This window comes from Lipophrys pholis (assembly GCF_963383615.2).
Source record: "Lipophrys pholis genome assembly, chromosome: 4".
NCBI lineage: Eukaryota > Metazoa > Chordata > Actinopteri > Blenniiformes > Blenniidae > Lipophrys > Lipophrys pholis.
In genome coordinates this window covers 24,663,372-24,684,915 of record NC_137637.1, presented here as the reverse complement: position 1 = coordinate 24,684,915, position 21,544 = coordinate 24,663,372, and the positions used below count along the sequence as shown (strand labels likewise).

At 42.6% G+C, this 21,544-nt stretch overlaps 1 protein-coding gene across 1 annotated transcript; it reads right to left on the bottom strand.

Moving 5' to 3' along the window:
• Nucleotides 1-266: 266 nt before the first annotated feature.
• On the bottom strand, nucleotides 267-21,322 carry LOC308108862 (mitogen-activated protein kinase kinase kinase 12-like). The gene is made up of 14 exons (XM_080462146.1): nucleotides 21,008-21,322; nucleotides 18,354-18,886; nucleotides 15,065-15,248; nucleotides 14,675-14,866; nucleotides 13,836-13,994; nucleotides 11,352-11,510; nucleotides 11,107-11,215; nucleotides 7,933-8,042; nucleotides 7,336-7,452; nucleotides 6,888-7,025; nucleotides 5,369-6,077; nucleotides 4,620-4,687; nucleotides 2,726-3,026; nucleotides 267-2,603 (listed from the first exon to the last, which is right to left on the bottom strand). The coding sequence occupies exons 2-14, from the start codon at nucleotides 18,844-18,846 to the stop codon at nucleotides 2,517-2,519; spliced, it is 2,826 nt and encodes a 941-aa protein (XP_080318272.1). The 5' UTR covers nucleotides 18,847-18,886; nucleotides 21,008-21,322; the 3' UTR covers nucleotides 267-2,516.
• Nucleotides 21,323-21,544: the final 222 nt, after the last annotated feature.

Genomic DNA, 21,544 nt, shown 5'->3' with positions numbered 1-21,544 from the left:
TTATACAGTTACAATAATGCAGTATAAAAAGCCAACATTTCAGACAGTCTTTGTTTTATTAAATGGGCATCTTGGGAAACAAGTACCTCCTCATATGAGACACTAGAGGGCAGTAGATTTGCTTTTTTGTTTTTTGTTTTGGCAACATTGTGGAGGTTTTCTAGCCTTAGATCTTGGGGGATGTTTCGAATGCTCTACAAATGTAAACTTTAAAACAAGTGGGGGAAGCTGCCTTTTTTTCATTTTTTTTTTTTTTTTTTAGCTTATTGAATTTGACCTGTTTAGTTCCGGTTCATAACATTAAGGCCTGTCAAGGGGCACAAATGCATCAGCACCAGTTATAGCTTCATACCATTCTCACCAAGCATTAAAATGTGACTTTGAGCTGCCTACAATGCTTGTCAACGTTGAGTGAACTGACTGACCTGATGAAGCTTCTTAGTTTGAGATCATGTAGATTACAGGATGTAAAAGCATAATTTGGCATCACACGCTTAATTTTCCACACAAACGGAAATTTTGAAGCGCTAAACTCACTGTTGGAACGGCGCTCATGTTATTTAGTTCATAAAAGAAGTTAAGAAGCTGCTGGATGACGTTTCTTATTTAAAGCACTTTCCAATCAGTGGGAACTACATTGAGGGCGTGTTCTCGACAGGCTTAGACACCAGCAACGACTTGGGTCAGAAACTGAGGGCAGTAAGGCTTCACTCATGCGTTCTAGGTAACGATTTTATCTGACAAATATTGTGTGATTGGTCCGCAATTTGAATTTTGTGTGGTAAATAAACTGCCATGCCGCTTTATGTCCATTCTGAATTAACTTCTAAAGTATCCACCCATGAGGTCTGGAGAGTCGAGAAATTGGTTCTCTCTACTTTTTAATATGTGAAAGCTCCTGCAGCTTGTTTGACATAGTTCTACAAAAGGTTTTTTTTGGCTTGCAACAACTATTGTCTGATTTGTTAGAAATATAAAGCGGTTGTAGTTATTGCAGAACAGCGGGACTCTTCCAGGAATCCCGCTGTTAAATCTCTTGGTTCTTTGAAAAGGCATGCAAACTCAAGCTCAATAGTTGTACTCATTGAAAGGTTTCAATTATAGTTTGGAAACTCCTTTGTGGATTCGGCGACGTGTTGCAGCCCAGTGAGGTACGAGCCTGAAAAACCACCGAGATCCATGATATGAAGACAGAGTGGTGCAGGTTAGACAAAATATTGATCGACTCCATTATACAGGGTGTGAGAGTTGGCTACTTTTTAGTCGATGCCCTTCCTGCTGCATTTGGGGAGTTTCCTCACACTCAAGGTCCGGACTTTAATCCAAACGCGCCACCAGCAGCACTCGCAAAGTGTTTGGTGACATCACACGGCGTTTAACAGAATTGAGTGTCGGTACGTCTCTTTTTCTGACATGCCTGGTGTATTGTGTCCCCGTCATACGCCTTCAGTTGTTTTAGCAGGAGTGTCTCAATGGCTGCTAGAAATCCGCTTTTGTTCCTCTCCGGGGGATGATCCCAGTCAAAAACAGCAACAGTGAGTTTTTCTACACTCCCAAATTTCTCAGTGCTATTTTCAAACCGGTGGTATATTTTGATACAGTAAATGCTGTTATACCAAATTTGCATTTAAAAAAAAAAAAAAAAAAAGCCTGTTATGCATGCTTGACATAATATTGCTTCTCCCCCGCCTTTGTTGACATGTTTGTTTTTTTTAATTTGTGTTTCGATGCTCACAAATGAACAGCAGCTACAATACATTCTTACTACCTTAAGCTTTTTGCGTTTCAAATAGGGTGATGCCACCTTATTAGAAACATCAGCACCTTAAATTATACAATCTCACATTTAAAAAAATTTGTTCATTTTACAACATCACATATTTACACGGGTATTCAAGCACAACAGCAGAAAATGGGAACATAATTCATGACAAATGGAATAAATAATGTAAACAATAATAAGGGATGTAAACATGTTCGAGGAGAATGACTGTAAAAGAATAAATTAAGTAGTGCGTAACGCTTTACCATGACACAGTTTAAATTAAGTGCAAGGAGCAACATTAGAGACTGATGTTGGAAATCAAAGTATCTGAAGTGTTACAGAAGCCCTGATTTAAAAAAAAAAAAAAAAAAAGGTTTTTATATGACACATAATTTATGACCATGACATGAGCAAACATTCATTTTGATGGTCCCTTCTGCTGAGGTGTGTCTCACTGTGTTTTTACCAAAGCTGACCAGGGGCTTGTTGCTCTTGATAAAACACAGAGAGTTGTTATCTCGGCTCGTGCACAAAGTGCATCCTGCATCTCTTTGATGCATTCATACCAGGAGGAAATGTGTTTTGTTTTTTCCCCCCAAGAAAATCCAAGTCTTTTTTTTTGTTGTCTTTTTTCTCCCGTCTCCTAACTTCCATTCTCTCGCGACTCTTGGGTTGTTAATTTCTGTGCGAGCGGAAGAGGTTTTCAGAGGACAGATCTGCAGGCGTTTGAGGGGGTTGAGGTGTCAGGTTTTCACCAGTTGGTTGGAGGTTGGCTGGGCTCTGCACTGCATGAATGGTCCAACTCTGTACTGTCACAGTCCGAGTCATCATACAGGCCCTGGTTTTGGGGGGGGGGGGGGGGGGGGAAAGCAACAGTGATCACTGTATGACTGCAGCAATAGGCTATCTGTATGTTTCTGTCAAACGTAGATAAATACTGTTTAGTCTGATTTCACTGACCTCATAGTTGTGATCGTTGGAAGCGAGCTGCGTCTTGACTTGTCGTAGGATGGCCTCCTTCTCAGACAACCCGTCAGAGCCCAGTTGGGTCGGGTCAGACGGGTCTGCAGGGATCTCCGAGCCCTGAGACAGCAGGTCGTCGCTCTTGTCATCCAGACGCTCGTCTGTGTTGGTGCTGACCACGTCGGGTGTGCCGCTGTGGGAGTGGTCGGTGGTGTTCCCCTCCTCGCCGTCCGAGACCGACAAGTTCTCCGAGCTGAACGTTGACAGAGACTGGCATTTTGTGATGCTCACGGGCCGCCTGAGAGGGTGTGAAGCAGGGATGAGTGCATATATTCATCAACATTTCCATAAAACTCGAGTGAAAAAAAGATTGTAAATAAAACTGAAGTAACAGTTGCAGTTTCCTCGTGCAAAGCACAGCACAAAAAGAAAAATAAAGATAACTCGGTCGGCTCTGTAAAATATTTTAAACCCTTTTTTTTTAATTATCTGATGTTTGTCACCAAGTAAGTTACCATGATTGCAGTGGAGTCTTAACAGGGACAGACCATCAACCATTGCACACGAATCAAGATGTGTAAGAAAACAACACATTTCAGATCCTGTGTTTGTTCTGTTCAGATGTCTTTGGTCCATGCTGCAGCTGCACATTTATTTTCAAGGGGTCTCAATCTGCTTGATACATTCAAGCCAGGGTTTGTTCTTCCAATGACAAATAAAATACCAACACAAGCATTTGTCCCAGAGTTTGGTTGAATTAAACAAACAAAGAGTGACAGTGCCCATAAACACAGACACATACTGAAACCTAACATGCTGCAGCTGACATTCTAATAAGGTTTGAGAGAAAAGAGAAATTTGTCTGCAGTATTCTCACACTGGAGAGTTTGAAAATTACAAATAGCATCTGCATGTGCGGGCTGCAGCGTATCGTCGGCACGGCCGAGAGGTCATTGGCTGCGATCTGCCTTTGCCATTTAGGGCCACCGGTCAACTCTTACATGCATGTTTTTAGACAGTGGGCGGAAACCGGAGAACCGGAGGAAACACGGGAAGGCAATGGCCGGTATTTGCATCTGGATCTTCTTGCTGTGAGGCGAGGGCGCCAACCACTGCGCCACATTGCTTCAGCAACTCATAAGTTGCAGCACTACTGCTAAGCCTATTTAGAAGAAGGTCAGTAACTCGAGTCATGAACCAGCAGAAGATTTTCTAGCGGGGAAAAGTGGAAGCCACTGCTGGTCCCCATTATCACTGTGGGCTCCTTCAGGGCATGGTTAAAAGCAGAGGGCGAAATCTCCCTGTGTACCACTTTGTGCATGTGACAGGAATTTCTTCCTTCCTCTGACCCTCCACCACACATCTGACTACCTGAAGGACGTGCAATGCTTTCATAGTGATGCTGTGCAGTTTGACCACAAGCCGCTGATGTACATGACTGTGGAAATGCAGGTAAGGCTAAACAAGTTTTACACGGAGAGTGATGAAACACTTCCAGACATAGCTGAAATTTGACCTATTTCTTAAATTAAACTGGCAGTGACCTTATAAAGCCGCACGCAGACTGAATATTTCCTGCCCTTTTTTTTTTTTTTAAATACATCTGTGAGCGTTTCTTGTTTTTTGTGATTGTCGTAGTTAAGAAATTGGGAATTTACAGATGTTTTCAATTATTGTGCCGGATTCGGTCGGAAACAGTCGCAGCCAGGCTTAAGATCACATGAGGTGAGAGAAGTGTGAGTAAAGCACGATGTGAGAACTCCCCACATGCTCACGGCAACAGAGGTCAAATCAGGCGAAATGCTTGTGTAGGAGCCTCACTTCTGAGCGTCATGCTCGGATGGTGTTGTCAGGGCGCACAAACAGAAATATAACCACACGATGTTCTTACCGTCGTCTTGGCAGCTCCACTTCACTGTCCACTTCGCCCTCCTCCTCCTCGGAAGACACGCCACGTCGCTGTGAAAAGCATCAGTCAAGTTTCAACGTCCGCACATGACTTCAGCCACAACTCCTGTCCAGTCTCATAATGAAAATAAACACTAGATCTCATCACAGGTTTTGCTGGTTTCACACACAATACTTATCACTTATCACTATACGCCCTCAGCTCGCTTGCTTGTCAAGTGTGCATATTGAGAACTTCTTTTTCATTGGTATCTTTCAGTTGCTTCCTTCAGGAGTTTGCCCCAGCAGATCATTTGCCTCCCCCTTCCCTTGTCAACTAAAGTTTTTCCTCTTCTCCATCTTCAACGTCTGCTCCAGCTCAGCCTCCTGTCGTTTAGACACTGCTACATCATAGTAGGTTTTGCTACTGTCTTGCAAGCCTTGTCTTTTGCTCTTTCTTCTCATCAACCTATCAATGTAAATACGATATTTAGATGTGGTTTAATGCAGTTTACGTGTGTTGTCTTCATTTGTACCACTCCATCCATTAAAATAAGTGTCATGTGAGAATATCTTCTCTCATATTTGACTCCTGAATTGATGTCGATTTCAGATTTTCAGCAAACTTGCTATCCACAGCAGCAACAAATAATATTAAACCAGTCTGATTTCCCAAAAGCAACTTCATCCTTGATGCACAAGTCAAAATGAGTTGAAAGTGAGTCACGATGAAACATTGGGTTCAATCTTCACCTGGCTGCGTGTGACTGCTGCCCTGTAGAGCAATGCGGCGGGCGTGAGGCGTTGACTTCTGGGCGAGCGAGTGATCACCGTCCCTTCCTCCTTTTCCTCGCCCTCGTGAGGGCCGCGGGTGTTTCCGAGCACAGACGTCCTCCCTGCGGCCGCCCCTCGTCCACAGGGCGAGTCGGGGCTGCTGGAGAACGGAATAGAAGCTGCGTCCTCACTGGGCGTGTCACTGCGTGGAGGTGTCTCCGCCAGGTCGTCATTCCCGATGCCCACGTGGGGCCCCTCCTCCGGCCCTCCAGTCCTGCTCTCCTCCAGCCCGGCCGAGGCGCTCTGACTGCCGGCTCGGTCCAGTCCCGGCATCATCTGCCCTTTCCTCCGACCCTCCGCCTCCAGGGTGGTGGAAATGAGATCAGGGCTGGAGGAGGACATCTTTTTGAGGAGCAGGTCATGCTGCAGGCCCCTGAGCGCTGCGCTGGGGTCCAGATGGTGCTTGCTGCTCGGAACAGATGAGGTGGCGTTCACCATCGCTAAAGACGAAGACAGAGTGGCTTTCAGTTGAGCCAGGTCCCCACTGCTGCCTTTGCCCGCCTTCCTGTAGCGAGGTTTTCCTCGCCGTGAGCGGCCTGGAGAGGTAGAGCCCTTGTTGGGGATTGTGACCTGGGTCATGGACGAGTCCAGTTTGGGGAGGATGACCTCTGACTTTAGTAAGTCAGGCCTGGAAAGATCAACAACATGGTTGAGATGAAAAGCAGTGGGCATGGATTGTTGTCTGACTTAATATTTCTATTTCTAATCAAGGATATTCTAAGTCAGTGATAGTCACTGTGCTCGTTTCAGTTGCCCCGAGGCAACCTCTAATAGTATGGCTCAGCACCAACTACATGATTTGAAACTGTAATTATTCATGTGTAAAAAGTTGCCTTTCAAAGTATTTGGTAACCCTGAAGCAGCTCTCAATTTCACAAAGGTTAACTACAGTACCTCTTATACGTTTTTGCCAATACTCCTCTTTGTCACTGGCACTAACAATGGGAAATCATTTGGTTTGAATGGTTTGTGTAACGTAAGAATAAATATATATAAATACATAAATTCTCCTTAAGTATGACAGAAGCTACATTTTTCATTAAAAGAAGAGTGTTCAATCTTTACATTGGGTGATCAGCAAGGATTTACTGACATTCCTTTTCCTTTGTTTTTTGCCTGTTTTTAGCACATTATAAGATAGTAGTACAAAAAAACTACTGAAGAAATGTGTCTGCTCTTGCAGAAATTGTGGTTCTTTAATAAATCCTGCTTTATGCACAGCAACTGACTGGCAAGTATGAGGCATAACCTGCTTTGCCCCCTTCACTTCACAGTGTGGTATTACAACCATAAATAGTAGTCCATTAGTAAAATGACATAGGAAAACTACATCTTGTATATGTTCCGGGCAAAATACCATAATGCTGTCAGAGAGGATTTTCTAGCTTGATTAACTCTTCTGAATGAACATGATTAAGGTCCTTCCTTGTCATCTTACCTCTTGCTGTGTGAGGGAAGTTTCTGAGGTACGTTGCGTTTCTTCATGAGTTTCTCCATGGAGTTTGAGGAGGCCGACTGTCTGGAACTGTGGTGCTTGAAGCAGCCCGGGTACTTCTTGTCCAGTGAATGCTCCCTCCTGGCGTTTAAAACACAAAGCCATTATTCATTTAATGGATGTCAATTCCTAATGTGACTCAACGTAATGGTCACCGGCTTCATATTACCGATGAACATTTTCTTGCTCTGATTACAAAGTCACTATTTAACCAGTGTCGATGGCTAAAACGCTGTCGGCGCAAAGAGTTTGAATAACTGATCCATTACATTTCCTAATTTTATTTTATTTTGGATGGGGGTGCAAAATAGTGCTGCAGATAATGCCTTGATTTCAAACTTCCACTGCAATTTACTTTGAAGTGAAGGCAGCAAAAATGCAGTTTCCTTACTTGAGCAGCTCTTTCTCTTTGATCTCGAGCTGCAGCATGATCGCATTCAGCTCCATGTAGAGATTATTGGCTCTCTCTAGTTTCCTCTCATAGTGCTCCCGGATGTCCAGCGCATGTCTGTGTGGGGAGAGACAAAAACACACTGATATTAAGTCACCTCAGGTAAAAATATCAGACTAATTATACATATTTGGAAGTATTTTTTTGGATAAAATACATATACCAGTACATTTTTTTTCACATCTTGAATAATGTCAACATAAAAATGTATATTATATTGTTTCATTATATCTCAGTAACATTCTGATTATTAAATAACTGTGATCTATGTATAGCTTGTTCACAGTCGGTATGATTGGTTAAAAATATTATATTTCTTTATGTGACTTCATTAATTTATAAGGTTGAAGTAAAATCAATTATTAGATTTTTTGTTCTTCTCATTTTTGTTTTCTTAATTAATATCTTAATGTGAAATTATTTGCCTATATTTTACATGTCCGAAATAAAGGCTGACGGAGGGGAATGGATGTCTCTCAATTGCCAAGTAATCACGAGTAATGTTTATTGTCCAAGGCTTGACTGCAAATATCTCACCTGAGTTCTTCTCTGCGCCGTTTGATCAGCTCCTCATCCAGCCTGTGAAGACACGTCCCCTCTGACTTGATCTTCTCAAAGTGGTGTCTCACCTCGTCTCTCCACTCCACCTGAGAGGGACACGTCATACACATCCATCACAGCGAGAAGTAACAACTCAGAAAACTGAACATTGAACAGCTTCACAAATAACCCTGGTTCAAACTCACTGCCGACATCGCTAGTGTTCCAACCTCCAAACTGCATGTTGATTATTTTGTTGAGAACTAAAGATATGAAAATATGAAATAGATTTAGGAAAAGCCAATGTCATTGTAGCTATTTTAAATGCGAACAACTGCCTGTAAACCCAGTCAAGCAGCAGATTATTTGATAGAAAAGCTAGATTATCAAAGTGTGAAACAGTGGTAAAAATAAAAGGGATTTAATATGGAGCTGCTTCATCAAACTGAGCTTTTAGCTTCAGGTTGTTTTTTTTTAAGTTTCTGTCAAATTTGGGCTCAATTACAAATTCAAGTCGTTCCTCTGTTTGCAACTGCGATAATTGACTACGACTTAATCTAATTTGTGGAATAATGTCAACGTCGAATGATATCAACTTCATTGTACCTTGATCTAGTAAAAAACGTCTCTTAATTTGCAGAGTGACTGCGGATCTTTTGTATCATTGAAACAAAACCCGTTAGGCTGTCAGATGATAATCGATACACAAAGAGCAGAAACTCAACATGAACTGACACGACGTGAACTAGGAAAAAAAATAAAAATCTGCGGCGTGGGCATTTTCTTGTGCACAGTGGAGCGCGACAGCTGTTATCTGATACCTGTCATATCAAAGGACAAAAGAAGCGGATTTACGAGAGCGTGCATGTGCATGTATGTGCATGTAACCCCTGAATGTGGGTGTGCACACATCTATCCGTGCATGAGGGATTCTTATTAAGCTAATGGACTCTGTGCACTCTCTCCTATGTCTTCAGTCCCCTCTTCCTCCTCCATCTTTGCTCCCTGCTCCCGACCATTAAAGCAATCAATACACTCCAGCAGCAAATACTTCTTTCTAACGTCACAAGAGAAATCCATTATGGGGGCAGAGAGGAGAGAAACTGGGGAGGGTTGCAGAATGAAGGGGGACAGGGAGGGATAAAAGATCAAGGATAAGTGGGGAGAAGGAAAAAGCTTTCTGTTTTGCATCATCAGATAAAACCCCCAGGAAGAAGCAGTGGAGTGTAGCAAAAGAGGAGTAAAATCATATTTACTGTGTGTGTTTGTGTGGACAAATGTGTCACATGATTGCACAGCTTGGGTTATAAATGGCTATGTGGTCCTGCACCGGGGAGCAAATGATGCATCTTCCACACAATTATGTGAATCTGCTGTCCTTCAAATGTGTGGCAGTGGTCTAAGACATTTGTCATGAGCCCCCAACCCCCATCCAAGCACAGGTACACACACACACACACACACACACACACACACACACACACACACACACACACACACACACACACACACACACACAGTCCTTCCCCCTCATGCTTTGATAGGAAAAAAAGGTTTTTTTTCTTGACCACAAATCAGCACTCGCATGTGACAAGGAACAAAGAGTAAGGGACCAACAATGATGCTGTGATTGGAAGGGCAGGTATTATTAGTGGGCTCCCGAGAGGCCCGGAGGCCCCGGTGCAGCTGCATCGCCTGCACTGCTTCTAGTTACTGCAGCAGATTGGAAACAAGAACGGCTATTAGTGATGCTGGCTGATGTTAGTAGGAGCTTTTCTTTAGTGACGGCTCATATTTACGTCATCTAATGTCGGCAAGTCATTTGAAAAATTAGGAATTCGGTTCCGAGTTACAGCACAAAAAAATAGGCCAACACTAAAAACAACAAATCTGATACACTATTGTATTATATAAAACTCTCCTATTGTGTGAAATGAGGTTTTAATTTATTTATGCGAATAAAGCAATTGCAATGTGAGTTGTTAATAGACAAACTGTTGATATATTCAGGTATTCAAACGATCTTGGTAGATTTCCCCATTGTGAGACAAATAAATTATTTTATTATCTCTGACATAGACAGAAGTATTTTACTTAAAGAACATCCTCCTGAAATTGGATGTTACTTAATTAAGAAGAAAAAACCTTCAATAGACGTTTCCAACAATCTTTTTCAGTGCAGCCAAGGTAACCAGTTAGATTATAATGTTGCAGATGAGGGTTTTCTCAGTCAGTATTTGCCAACCTGGGGTCAAGGACCCTTGGTAGGTTGCCAGAAATCACAATGGGGACCTTGAGGCTTTGCTTGCTTTCACGTTTTCAAAATTAGGCGTGGCTCTTGCTTTTGTATGTTTGGGAGTGTTTGTTTGCCAGCGTTGGCTGTATTGAAATATTGTGGCAAACCTGAGAATGTAAAGGACGTCTGCAGCCTTTTGAGAAGCAATATGAGAGCAGATAAGCCCAGGAACAATTAGTTTAAATGATGCTCACGCCTTTCCTGCAGGAAATTTAAGTGACCTGATATACAGTTGAGCTGCAAATTTCATTATCTGTTAAAATAGTTATTTTTTTAAGATGTTTTATGTCATTAAAAGTTATGTTGTTTTTGTATTTCAGTGTGAGTGCGTTTTTGATTTTATGTTCTAATTGTGTTTTTCCCTGTGGTGTGAAGGTCATCACTCTGGCCTCATAGCAACATTATTCCTGGTTCGGGATTAGGGGAATCTTTGCATGTTCTTCCTGTGCGTGTATCGGTTTTATTTGATTAATATATTTCTCTCTCTCGCTCTCCCTGTTGAAAAGTAAGAGTTGAGGCAACCAATCAGAAGAAAGAAACAGGTGAAACTATACCGAGGTGGGTTTTCTTTTGAAGTCACATATATGTCTCCTTTTATTTGTGATCTGCATAAGAAGTGGAAGACAGTTACATATTAAATCTTCCAAAATGCACATTGACTCAGTTGTTGTTTCAATAATTGGTTTCAGAATTCACGTTCAACTGGAGTCTAAATGAAGTGTCACAAATGCGAGTTGAACCGCTCGGGTGAAAATCCTCTGATATTATTGTTGATTTTATGCCATTCTTCATTTTGTGTTGACATTTTCTCCACTGGTGGAAGGAAAGAGATGTTGTGAATTCTGGATTGACTTGAAATGGAAAATGAAGCTTACCTGAGATTGAAAGTATGTCTCCTGTGGGGTCGATAATATGTCCGCGGAGGCAATGTCCAGATGCAGGAGGATTTGCCGAAACGAAGGTCTGTTTCTGGGTTTACAATTCCTGTAAGCAGTCCAAATAAAACTGTTTAATATTGTGTTTTTCTTGTGACTTCTGCCCATTCTTTCCCTCCTTTAAAAGATATATTCGCTTTGCTTCCTCTGCTTTTATGTCACTTCTCCCCCTCGGGCCGACTCACCAGCATTGCCTCAGGAGTAGTTTGAAGCTGTCGGGACAGCCGTCAGGTACCGGCAGCTGCAGACTGTTGTTGCCCACTCCCCAGATGATAGCGGAGGAGTCCACATCTTTGTAGGGCACCTCTCCTGTCAACATCTCCCACAGCACGACGCCAAATGACCTGCAGAGACACACCACATGTTTTCACTCAGACACACAGATATTAATGTGAAGGGACCAGATGAAAGACAGCGAGAGGGAATCATCACACTTATTACATTTTGGTTGAAATAATCGCTGAAACTTTTCACTGATACTTTATGTACCTGCAAAGCTTTTATTATTATTATTATTATTATTATTATTAGTAGTATTAGTATTATTATTAGGCTTAAAGTAAAACTTGCATTAGGTTTTGCTATGGACAAAAAAAAAAAAGATATATATATCTATTTTTCCAGCACTCCAAATACCTACTATATGTGTCATGCTTGAGTTTGTAGGTAGACTGAAGCATTTATATTTGTATGTAAAGGCTCACTACTAAAATTGCACATGAATTGTTTTAATATCTTTGACTAAGTTTGACTGGCTTATGTTTTACCACTCTTACATTATTTCAAGTCTATAAGCTGCTTGTTTTGAATATGAACTACTTTTATTTTAAGCAACGGCAGTTCAGAGTTTTATTGACGGGCTTTATTTTCACCTGCCTGGTGTAGGAATGAGAGCGCAGGCCGATGGGACGGGTAACCAAGGAAAGTGTGTTGCTGGTGACTCTCTGGGTTGCCATGGTGACATGGCTGCTGCGTACAGTATCCAAGGTACTAGTGTGTGTGCATGTCGGGGGGAGGGGGGGGGGGGGGGGGGGGGGAGATGCTGTGTTTACATGTGTATTTTTAGACTAGCTCAATCTTCGTATGATTCAGAACATCAATGCGCAAGGAGAAAAGAATTCACTTCAAGGCGCCGACACAGATTTTCACATTTTTGGATTGGAAATGACTTTAACAGAAGAGACAACCATCCACAATGATCATATTTAAAGCAGCAAAGTGAGTAAAGTCAGTTAGGTTCAGAAATGTACACGTTCGACTAATATCATAACATTAATTGTGTTTTAAAAGCTTGTACAGAAGGTTCAACACTCCTGGGATGGATGGATGGATGGATGGATGGATGGATGGATGGATGGATGGATGGATGGATGGATGGATGGATACAAACAAAAAAGTTTTATACAGTTTATCTTTGTAAAATGTTTTATTATATGTTATTTCTCCTTATTCACCAACAACTGATGCCATTTTAAAAGACAAAAACTTTAATCATCTATCAATCTTCTATACGCTATTAATTCATAATAGAACTACAGGCCTGAAGGCTAAAATCAGAGAAAGTGCTGTCTGGGCAGGGTGCCAGTCCACGGACTGCAGGACTTACAGCTATAAGACCAATGTTTGTCTACAGGCTTTTCTCTGTGCCGTTTTCATGCTCTCACTGTGCATACGTTGGCCTTTAATGAGTACTTGAGCTTCCTCTCATAATTAACTAACATAATTAACTGTATGTCTTTTAGACTTTGGATCTGAGCTGCAGTAGTTATACACAGGGAGAACATGCAACCTTCACACGGAAAAGCCTGGAATTGAACTTTGGCTTTACAGCTGTAAGGCCAACCCTGACTTCATTGTGCATCCCTGAGACTCCAAAGTTGTTTTCCTATTCAACTGTGAATGTGTTTGAGTGGATTTTATTTTGAATTAAACAAAAATTATGAGACGTTATCTTTAGTTTTTTATTATTCAAATTTAAACCTAAATCTAACCCTTTTGTGTCTTACAATTTAACTGTACTTCTTGCTTTGTGATATAGTCCTTATAATAAAGGCAGCAGGGGTAGGACCAGCTGTCACCGTATATCAGCACAAATAAAACATTTTTAACAACATATGACAGTCCTTAACTGCTTGTTGTTGGTAAAGGCTGCTATTGAGAGATTTACATAAATTTAAACAAAACTGTACAGAGCACACACATGCTTTGCTTTTCTCTCCGCATGAAAAGCTTTTTAATCCTATTTTCACTTCTCCACTAATGCACCGCTGGCTCCGGGCCAAACCATCCGCAGGCTTGGAAGGTTATTCCAGCCTCTCTTGAGCACTGCAGCATCTGGCAAATCAATTATTAAATTAGCCAGCGTTCCTTTCAGGATGGAGAGGAAGACCGATGGAGGGATGAAGTGCAGTAGAAAGAGAGAGGCAGGGAATGTAGTGGACCGAGCACAGGGCAACCCATCAGATATGGCGGAGGCCCTATAGAATTTCATGTAATGAGATATTGTACATAATAGCGAATAGATTTTCAGGGAACACGATCCTTTGCTCTGTACTATAGTAGACTGCATCTAATAAGCCTCTATGTTGATTCAGTGACGGATAATACAAATCACAAGGGAAGACTTTCACCAGGGCAAATACAGCGTTTAAAATGGCCGATGCACCTACCAAATATCCACCTTCTCCGAGACGGGCTCATTGCGGATGACCTCAGGAGCCATCCAGGCAACGGTCCCAGCAAAAGACATCTTAGTGCTCTTGTCGCTGAGCTCCTTGGACGTGCCGAAATCGGAGATCTTCACAGAGTCATCGTAGGTGATGAGCATACTGTAATGAGAGTTTGCATTTATATGTTTGAGAGCATCTGTGTACAAATCAGAATTAGAATTAGATTAATTGCAAAGAAAAATTGCACCTACAAGGTATTTGGTTCATAAATATATCATCAAAAGTATATTAAAATAGTGAAATGAATGAACAATTATGACAATGTAAACAAGAAACAGTTAGATGTCACTAGTTAAATAAGTTCAACTGGTTAATCCGTTTTTAATCACAGAATTAATAGTTTCCATTTTAAGTTAATGACACGGCACATTCCCCCCAATCCCTGACGAGTGTTGTGATATTTTGAGAGTTATAAATCTACCAAGTATTGTACCTATATATTTTATTCACAAGTGATTTTCACTCTGAGGCCATATTTTTCAAACTGTTGGTCAGGTCCTACACTGCAAGTCAAAAAATGAACCTTGCAGGTTAATAAAATCATTGTGAAGAGAAAATAAACATTTTCAGCTCATTCAGACAATCTGGCTCTCATAATTCTCATAAAAGATTCACAAGTGTGAAAAATCTAGAGATAAAAAAACTATTTTTTTTTTGTTTTCACCAAGTAAATGCAACACTTTAGTGTTTTCTCAGAATTATTCATCACCTTTTACATTTGTATCACTAATCACGATTCAAACAGTAAATACTATAAAAAAATAAAAATAAAAACTCACTTGGGTGACTTGAGGTCTCTGTGGATGATCTTGTGGAGGTGGAGATAGTTCATGCCCCCAGCGATGCCCATAGCCCAGTCCATTAGAAGGGACGGAGTGATCTTTCTGCCTGCTCTCAGCACCTCGTACAGCTGTCCCTGTGCACAGTACTCCATGAGGATACAGTAACAAGGAGCCTGGGTGCAGATCCCCCTGAGAGAGTAAAGAAATGCATTAAGAGAGAATAGAATTTCAGCTTTTGATATTATAACGTCAACCAAAGGTGTATGAAAGTTGAACGAAAAACACAATCATCTGAATTTACAAATTCTTATAGAAAATTATCTCTATTTTGTATTCATACGGTGTATTTTGACTTTGCATTAAGCCAACTTGATCATTGCTACTGACTTGAAAGTGATTATGTTGGGGTGTTTGAGCTTCCGCAGATGCTTGATGTCCGTCTCTTTGATGTTTCGCACTTTCTTCACCGCCACCTCTTGTCCGTGCAGTTTGCCGAGGAAGACAGCGCCCTGGGCTCCACTGCCCACCCACTGCAGGTCTGAGATTTCCTCAAACGGGACCTCCCAACCCTCTGAAGTGAGAAGAAAATGCAAGCGAAGTGCTTGGTGAGATGATATGTGTAGCAACATGTCAATTAACAATATTGAACAGTGTGATGGGAGCACTAACCTGCAGACTACAAATCAATTTCCACAACCTGCATGATGGAAAGTCATGACTGAAAGTGCAGCTGATGATTCACGCATTGACTTTTCAACATCAAAAGCTGCACACACATTGGAATATCAGGCCTTTAATGTGCAGAATAGTCAATTTATAGTCTTCTTTTTCTAAACAGTCAATTGATCCATCGTCACGTTTCAAACTGTGGTCTCAACCTTCTCCCCTTACTTAGATCTTTTTAAACGCTCTCTGCATCAACCAGCCTGAGATTCAAATGAATATCCCGACTGAGGTCTGCAAAAGCTTGATAACAACCCATTTGCCTAAGACTTTATTGGCAATGATCCCCCAGGACCAAGAAACACTGCAGTGGAGGTTCATGACACTATGTCAGAGGAGGGGTCCGTCCTAACCAGGTCACTTCTACATGGCAGGGCTGAATGTTTACTTTCAGCTTTGTTCATTGCGAGGAATGCAACCATCTTATTTGAAATGTGAATCTCAACAGCTCCTGCATTTAGTTGATGAAAAATTAATAACATATTTATAACCCCGAACCTCATGATTCTCTGACATCTGCTCTTATGCGCAATAAGGAGACTGAAATTGGTTGTTCATAGTTTAATTTCTTTACAACTGACTTAACAGTCAACATAGATTGCTGAGACTTTTGCTCCAATATGTTAAAAGTCCAAGGAGACATCCTGCCTGGTCAAAACTTCAAACTTACGAATGATTTTTACGGTCAGATATTAGTTGAATGAGCTGTCTCTCATGCCATAAGGCCAAATCAGTGCAGTAAGGAAAAATGATTATGACCTCTGGTGTAAATTCTCAAAATAGTATAACCGTATCACCGAATGGTGATGTTTCAAGCTAATGAAAATAAAGACTTAGCCAAGAATAAGCATTGACCATGTAATGTCATGCTTTTCTCATAATTGTGAGGGAACGTTCAGGCTGGGTTTGACTGCCATTACAAAACTTAGGTCCAATGGCTTCCAGAGATCTGACTTAATTAGACAGTAATTGTATTTTTTTGCAGAAGCATTCACGTTGCCGTGCACGCATAATTTTCTCTCTAATATGTTTGTGAAACATTCATGTATGTGATCTTCGTGTGCATGTTCGCATGTTGACAGCTGCTCACAGAGCCACGAGCTTAACTAAACCCTCTTGAGTCTTGTTTAGCTTTGTGTACAAACTGCATACATGGCTCTCCTTTGTTTAGTTTCATCGATGGATTATTTTGAAGGTTTTGAGGCCTATGGAAAAGTCTTGGTCTGGATCGAAAGCTGATGCATGGGAAAGGCACAGCACCAACACAGGTGGGGTTGTAGGAAAAGGTTAAAACCTGTTACAGTAAAATCCCTCAAAGCCCTCAAAGCACAGCTGATATCTTGTTGTGTAGTTGAACCTCACCTTAACCTAAGACTGGAGTATGTAGGGGAGACAGACAGGGAGCTCTAATCTCCTGTTGGTAATTCTCCCTCAGCCTTCTAAATCCTGCTTAGTGCCATTGTGGGGCTGACGCAAAACAGGGGTGCAACACTCAGGAGGGGGTTGGAGGAGGGAGGGGATTTGAGAGCCAAATGTGGAAGTGAACGGAGAGGCGGAGGGGTAGTAGAGCTGATGATGGTGGCTACTGTGTAAAGAGAAGAGATGGGAGGGGGATTCCCCACGGGTCAGCAGGGGGTCCATGTGGCTGAAGACAGACTGTTAATACAGAGAGAATGTACAGCCCACTCTGCTGCTGTTAGCAACCCGGGGAATCAGACATATTCATCAGATTAATAAGGAAGACATAAATGATTAATGTTTTCCTTTGACTGATTGAGGGCTCTGCCTCTAATGAGCTCCTCATATTTTCACAATAAAGACATCCGATACACCAGAACCTCCCCAGCTCTGCTTTCTTTGGTTTGAATTATTGTGGAAATTCAGCACATTGCCAGTCCTTCAAAATCAATAAAGGAACAACATTTTTCTACTTTCCATTGAGATACATTGTTCCTTCGAGTCAAAACCTAAGAATAGGGAATTGTTGCACGGTGGACAGGCATTCAGCTGCAAAAGATCTATTTGTTTCACTTTTATAATATTGCTCTCCTCAGTGTGCATGACTCCCCGTGATGGTGCACAGAGGACGAGAGCAGCGAGGTGCAGATGGGCTGGGAGTGATAACAGCTCAGGATGAAAAGGAGGGGAAGGGAGACAATGAGAGATGGAAGGAGGAGGGGAGGCGAGGGGAGATGTGGAAGTCAAATGGGTGATAAAATATCAGAAGGCAATAAAGACAAGGAGCGGTGTAAAACTGCCACCTTCTTGCTTGCTGTGTGCTGCTGGATTTATTTTATCAAGTTACCATTGGGCATCTTATCCGACTCTACGTGTCGGTGTCAGTCCTAGAAATTTAGTGTTTCTATTCGTGGCTGTTTGCGCGTATTCATTTCGAAGAGAATCCTCATATGGGTGTGTGCGTGTGTGTCACATTCGCGTTAATAGAGATGAGAGGCGCAGGGTCAGAGGATGGCCATGCATAATTCATAGAGCAGATTTGGCAGAGGAGTCTCGGGGGAGCCCTGCGCTATTGTAGTGGCTGCAGACATAAACAACACAGCGTCACAGGGAGCTAGTTTCACTGGGGGGTGGGAGTGGGTGGTGGGCACGAGCAGGCGGATGGATGCGGGGGGAGGGGGGGGGGGGGGGTAAATATCAGGGGAAAATAAGCCCTTTACAGCTCTGATAGAGTCTCCTTCACTGGCTGCAGCTCGCACATGTCAAGGAAAATGTTTGTTTACAACACGGCCTTTGTGGTAGTCATTCTTCAACTGACTGTTCAATGTAATTAAATTGGGGGATAAGATCATTTAATTAGCATATCAAAGCTTCACAGTGAAATTAAGTGGGAGCTGGAGGTTGCTGTTATTAGATGCAAAAAGCGAGCATCAACTGCAACGAGTACAGATGTGAGCACATTTTACACTAAGATTAATTTGCCAACTCGACTTACCATCCAGGTCGTGCTTGTGCTCGGTGGAGTACGCCTTGCCAATCATAGTCCAGACAGGTCGCAGACATCCAAACAGCCCCTCCAGAAACCCTCCTCCCCCTCCTGTAGACTGGCACTGTAACCTGGCGGCGTCCGCCTGGCTCCTGACTACACTGCCGTCCGGCTCCTGCCCCTCGCCTTCAGTCCTTCCGGGGCTTCCATCATGCTCGTGGAGCTTCAGGACGCTGTTGGCAAAATGCTCCTGTTGTTCCTCACCGGGCGTCTGGTTGTGTCCCACAGTATGTCCTTCTCCTCCACCGCCACCGGGTTCAACAGCACCGCCGGTATCTATTGACAGAACGTTGCGGAGGACGCACTGTGTTGGGGTGAGGTCCATTTCTGGGGTGCATGGCGTTTCTGCATCCAGGCGGCGGAAGGACGGAGGATCAGAGAGAGGCGTGTTGAAGCCAGAAAGAGAGGGTGACGGAGCACGAGGTTCATGAACGAGCGCCATGGGTGACTGTGGTCATCAGAATGACTGCAGAGCTGGGAGCCTGGAGGAGAGCAAACAGAGAGATGGAGAGAATCTTATAAAATATCATGATTAAAAAAAACTACAAATTATTCGAAAAGCTGCCAATGAAGTCCATTTTTCTCAATATTGAGTTTATTCATGAACATTACCATTGTTTAGCGAACATCCAACTGGCAAAGAAACTTACTGGGAACCCCAGATAGCTTGTCTGACACAAGCAAGTCTGACCTTAGTCTGATTGGTAGCAGACAAAGCACGTCCGTATTGAGCCGCAATACATTTCAAAATTTGGGCTGCTTTGCTTTTGCCACAAAAGACATGCTATCATCATCATAGAATATACCGATAATGGCACAAAGTGCTTCATCGTTTGAAATATGAGGATTTTTTTTGCTTTCGATTTCAATCTGACAGAGGAAAACATGAAAGCTGTCACTCCACGTAGACATAAACCTATGAATTATGACACCAAAGACAAGATTGTGAAACATAATTCAGGGTGTATGGTAAAGGACAAAACAGTGGCCTGTCTGGACCATAAATCTGAGAAACTGTCAGCACATAATGCCCGACCCCCTCCTCTCAAGCAAATCTCACAGACGAGCTGCAGCAGCAGCAGCATCTCAATGTTCCTTCATGCAACGGAATATTGCAAACATGGTACTGCAGTGCCTTTTGATATACCATGCTCACAACAGACAAGCCGAGTGCTTTAGTTGCCAAGAGGTGCCACAGCTGGTTATTTACATCCCACTCGAGCAGCATCGGTGTTGTATGAAAACGGATGAGATTAGAAGATGGCAGAGGAATAATGAGACAAATCAGCCGGCTTCTTCAAAGCATTATATTTCTCCGAGGACGACAGCATGTGCACGCTCGGCGGAGAATGAAAATACATTATTTCCTTGTGGGAGGCTTTTGAAGTGATCTGCTCATCCTTTGCTACCTCTGATAAGCACAACTGAAGAGTGGTAGATTTTTACAGAGATACAGAGCAAACATCTCGCTACCATCACAGTTATAACACAAAAGCTGAATATACTGAACAAAAAATGTATTTTTCTTTTGAAGATTCTTGACCTGGAACATATCAGATGGTAATCTCTTTCTTGATAGGAGGTCTGCTTTTGGTGGTTGGCGCATCTCTCAGTTTTCAAGTCAATTTTAGTGCAATACCAGACTGAATGCGTCTACATTCGATATGGGCAAGTGGCGGCGCATGAGTCACATATGCTTCTAGTTCTCATGAACCCGTTTACAAAAATCATTTGTTTCGCAATGGTAGGCTGATGGGCATTTTCAGCCAAATTGAACCAGGTGTCGATTAAAAAAGTAATGATTGTATTGCTGAGTTTCTTTCAGGGTAAAAAAAAAGAATTTTGTTTTAATCAAATGCATGCATGTTGAGGAAAAATTTTGATTTACAATGAGACTTACAATTGGTCCTTTTCATGAGATTAGCTGTCATAATTCCCATAAATCCTCGTTGTCCATCAGATACTGGACTTTGCGTCCCTCAAAATGATCAGTTAGTTGCCCATCTCAAGACTACATGCAATTAGTTTCTATTACATCAACCAACCTACTGCCATTGAGAGTATGATCTACCTGCATAACATCAACTGTATTCACCCTACATATTAGTTAAATCTTGAATTATTTATGCTGACACCTGTCCAAAACAAGACAGACTGGAGATTTCATTGAAGCAAACAGAGCCATGAACTCTGGGTAAAAAAAAAAAAAAAAAAAAAAAAGAACAGCGTCCTCATTATAATTTTTCACGCCGAGAGAAATGCAGAGACACATCTGGTGTACACATCATTCACATCTGACTGATCTTGTCTCCTAATGGTCCTGCTCTGGTTCTGGCTTTATTTATTTTGGAGGTATCAGATGCGGGAGCCGCAGCAGCGGGCTACGCTCGGTTACATGCCGCTGCATCGTGGACGTGTTGGAGGCGCATGATCGCTTCTCCTCGCTCCTCCTGTGGTTCAGATCCAGTGAAGCGTCACTGAATTTACAACCAAGCTTAGGCTGGCAGTTTATTTAAGAATAATCAAACACAGGATGCGCTATACATTTTTTTTTCCTTCTTCCTGTTTCGGCGACGCATTTAATAATGTTTTACCATCCCTACCTCAACGCCGACAGCCGGAGTCCATCGCTGTTCAACTGCAAGATATTCTTCCACTTTAGTCTAAAAACAGCCAGGTGATATTCAATGGTTCCTATGTTTGTCGGTGCAATGGGCATCCACACTCGTCCTCCTTCACAGGCGGGGGTCCGTGGTGGCGGTGCGCGTCTCTCCTGCGTTCATTCCCGTCAACAGTAAACGCAGCTCCGCTCCCCAGTAGTCCTGCTTAAACGACGCCTCCTCCTTCTCCTCCTTTTTCCATTTCCCTCTGAGGATGTGATCTGCGCACACTCAGGAATTTATACGGCCATAGCACCTATAGTAAACACGGTGAGGAGGAGGAGAGAGGCGCGGGGGGGGGGGGTGCGCTGTCCTCCTATCAGGCGAGAGCGGTGCGCAATGACGAGCGCAGTCCGGCGAGACGCGGGGCAGCCGCAGGTGAGGGACCGGAGCTACACTTCATCGAGGGAGGGAGGGAGGGAGGGAGGGAGGGGGTCAGCCGGTATGTGAGGTGATCAAAATGATGTCATTCTCCAAGCA

Bases quoted from the DNA above. Each gene is read 5' to 3' on its own strand.
- LOC308108862 (XM_080462146.1), bottom strand. From the start codon at position 18,846: ATGGCGCTCGTTCATGAACCTCGTGCTCCGTCACCCTCTCTTTCTGGC. The intron at 14,867-15,064 runs GTCAGTAGCAAT...TTACTCTCTCAG, and splicing joins CCCAACATAATCACTTTCAA to GGGGATCTGCACCCAGGCTC. The intron at 11,511-13,835 runs GTAGGTGCATCG...GTGTCTCTGCAG, and splicing joins TCGGAGAAGGTGGATATTTG to GTCATTTGGCGTCGTGCTGT.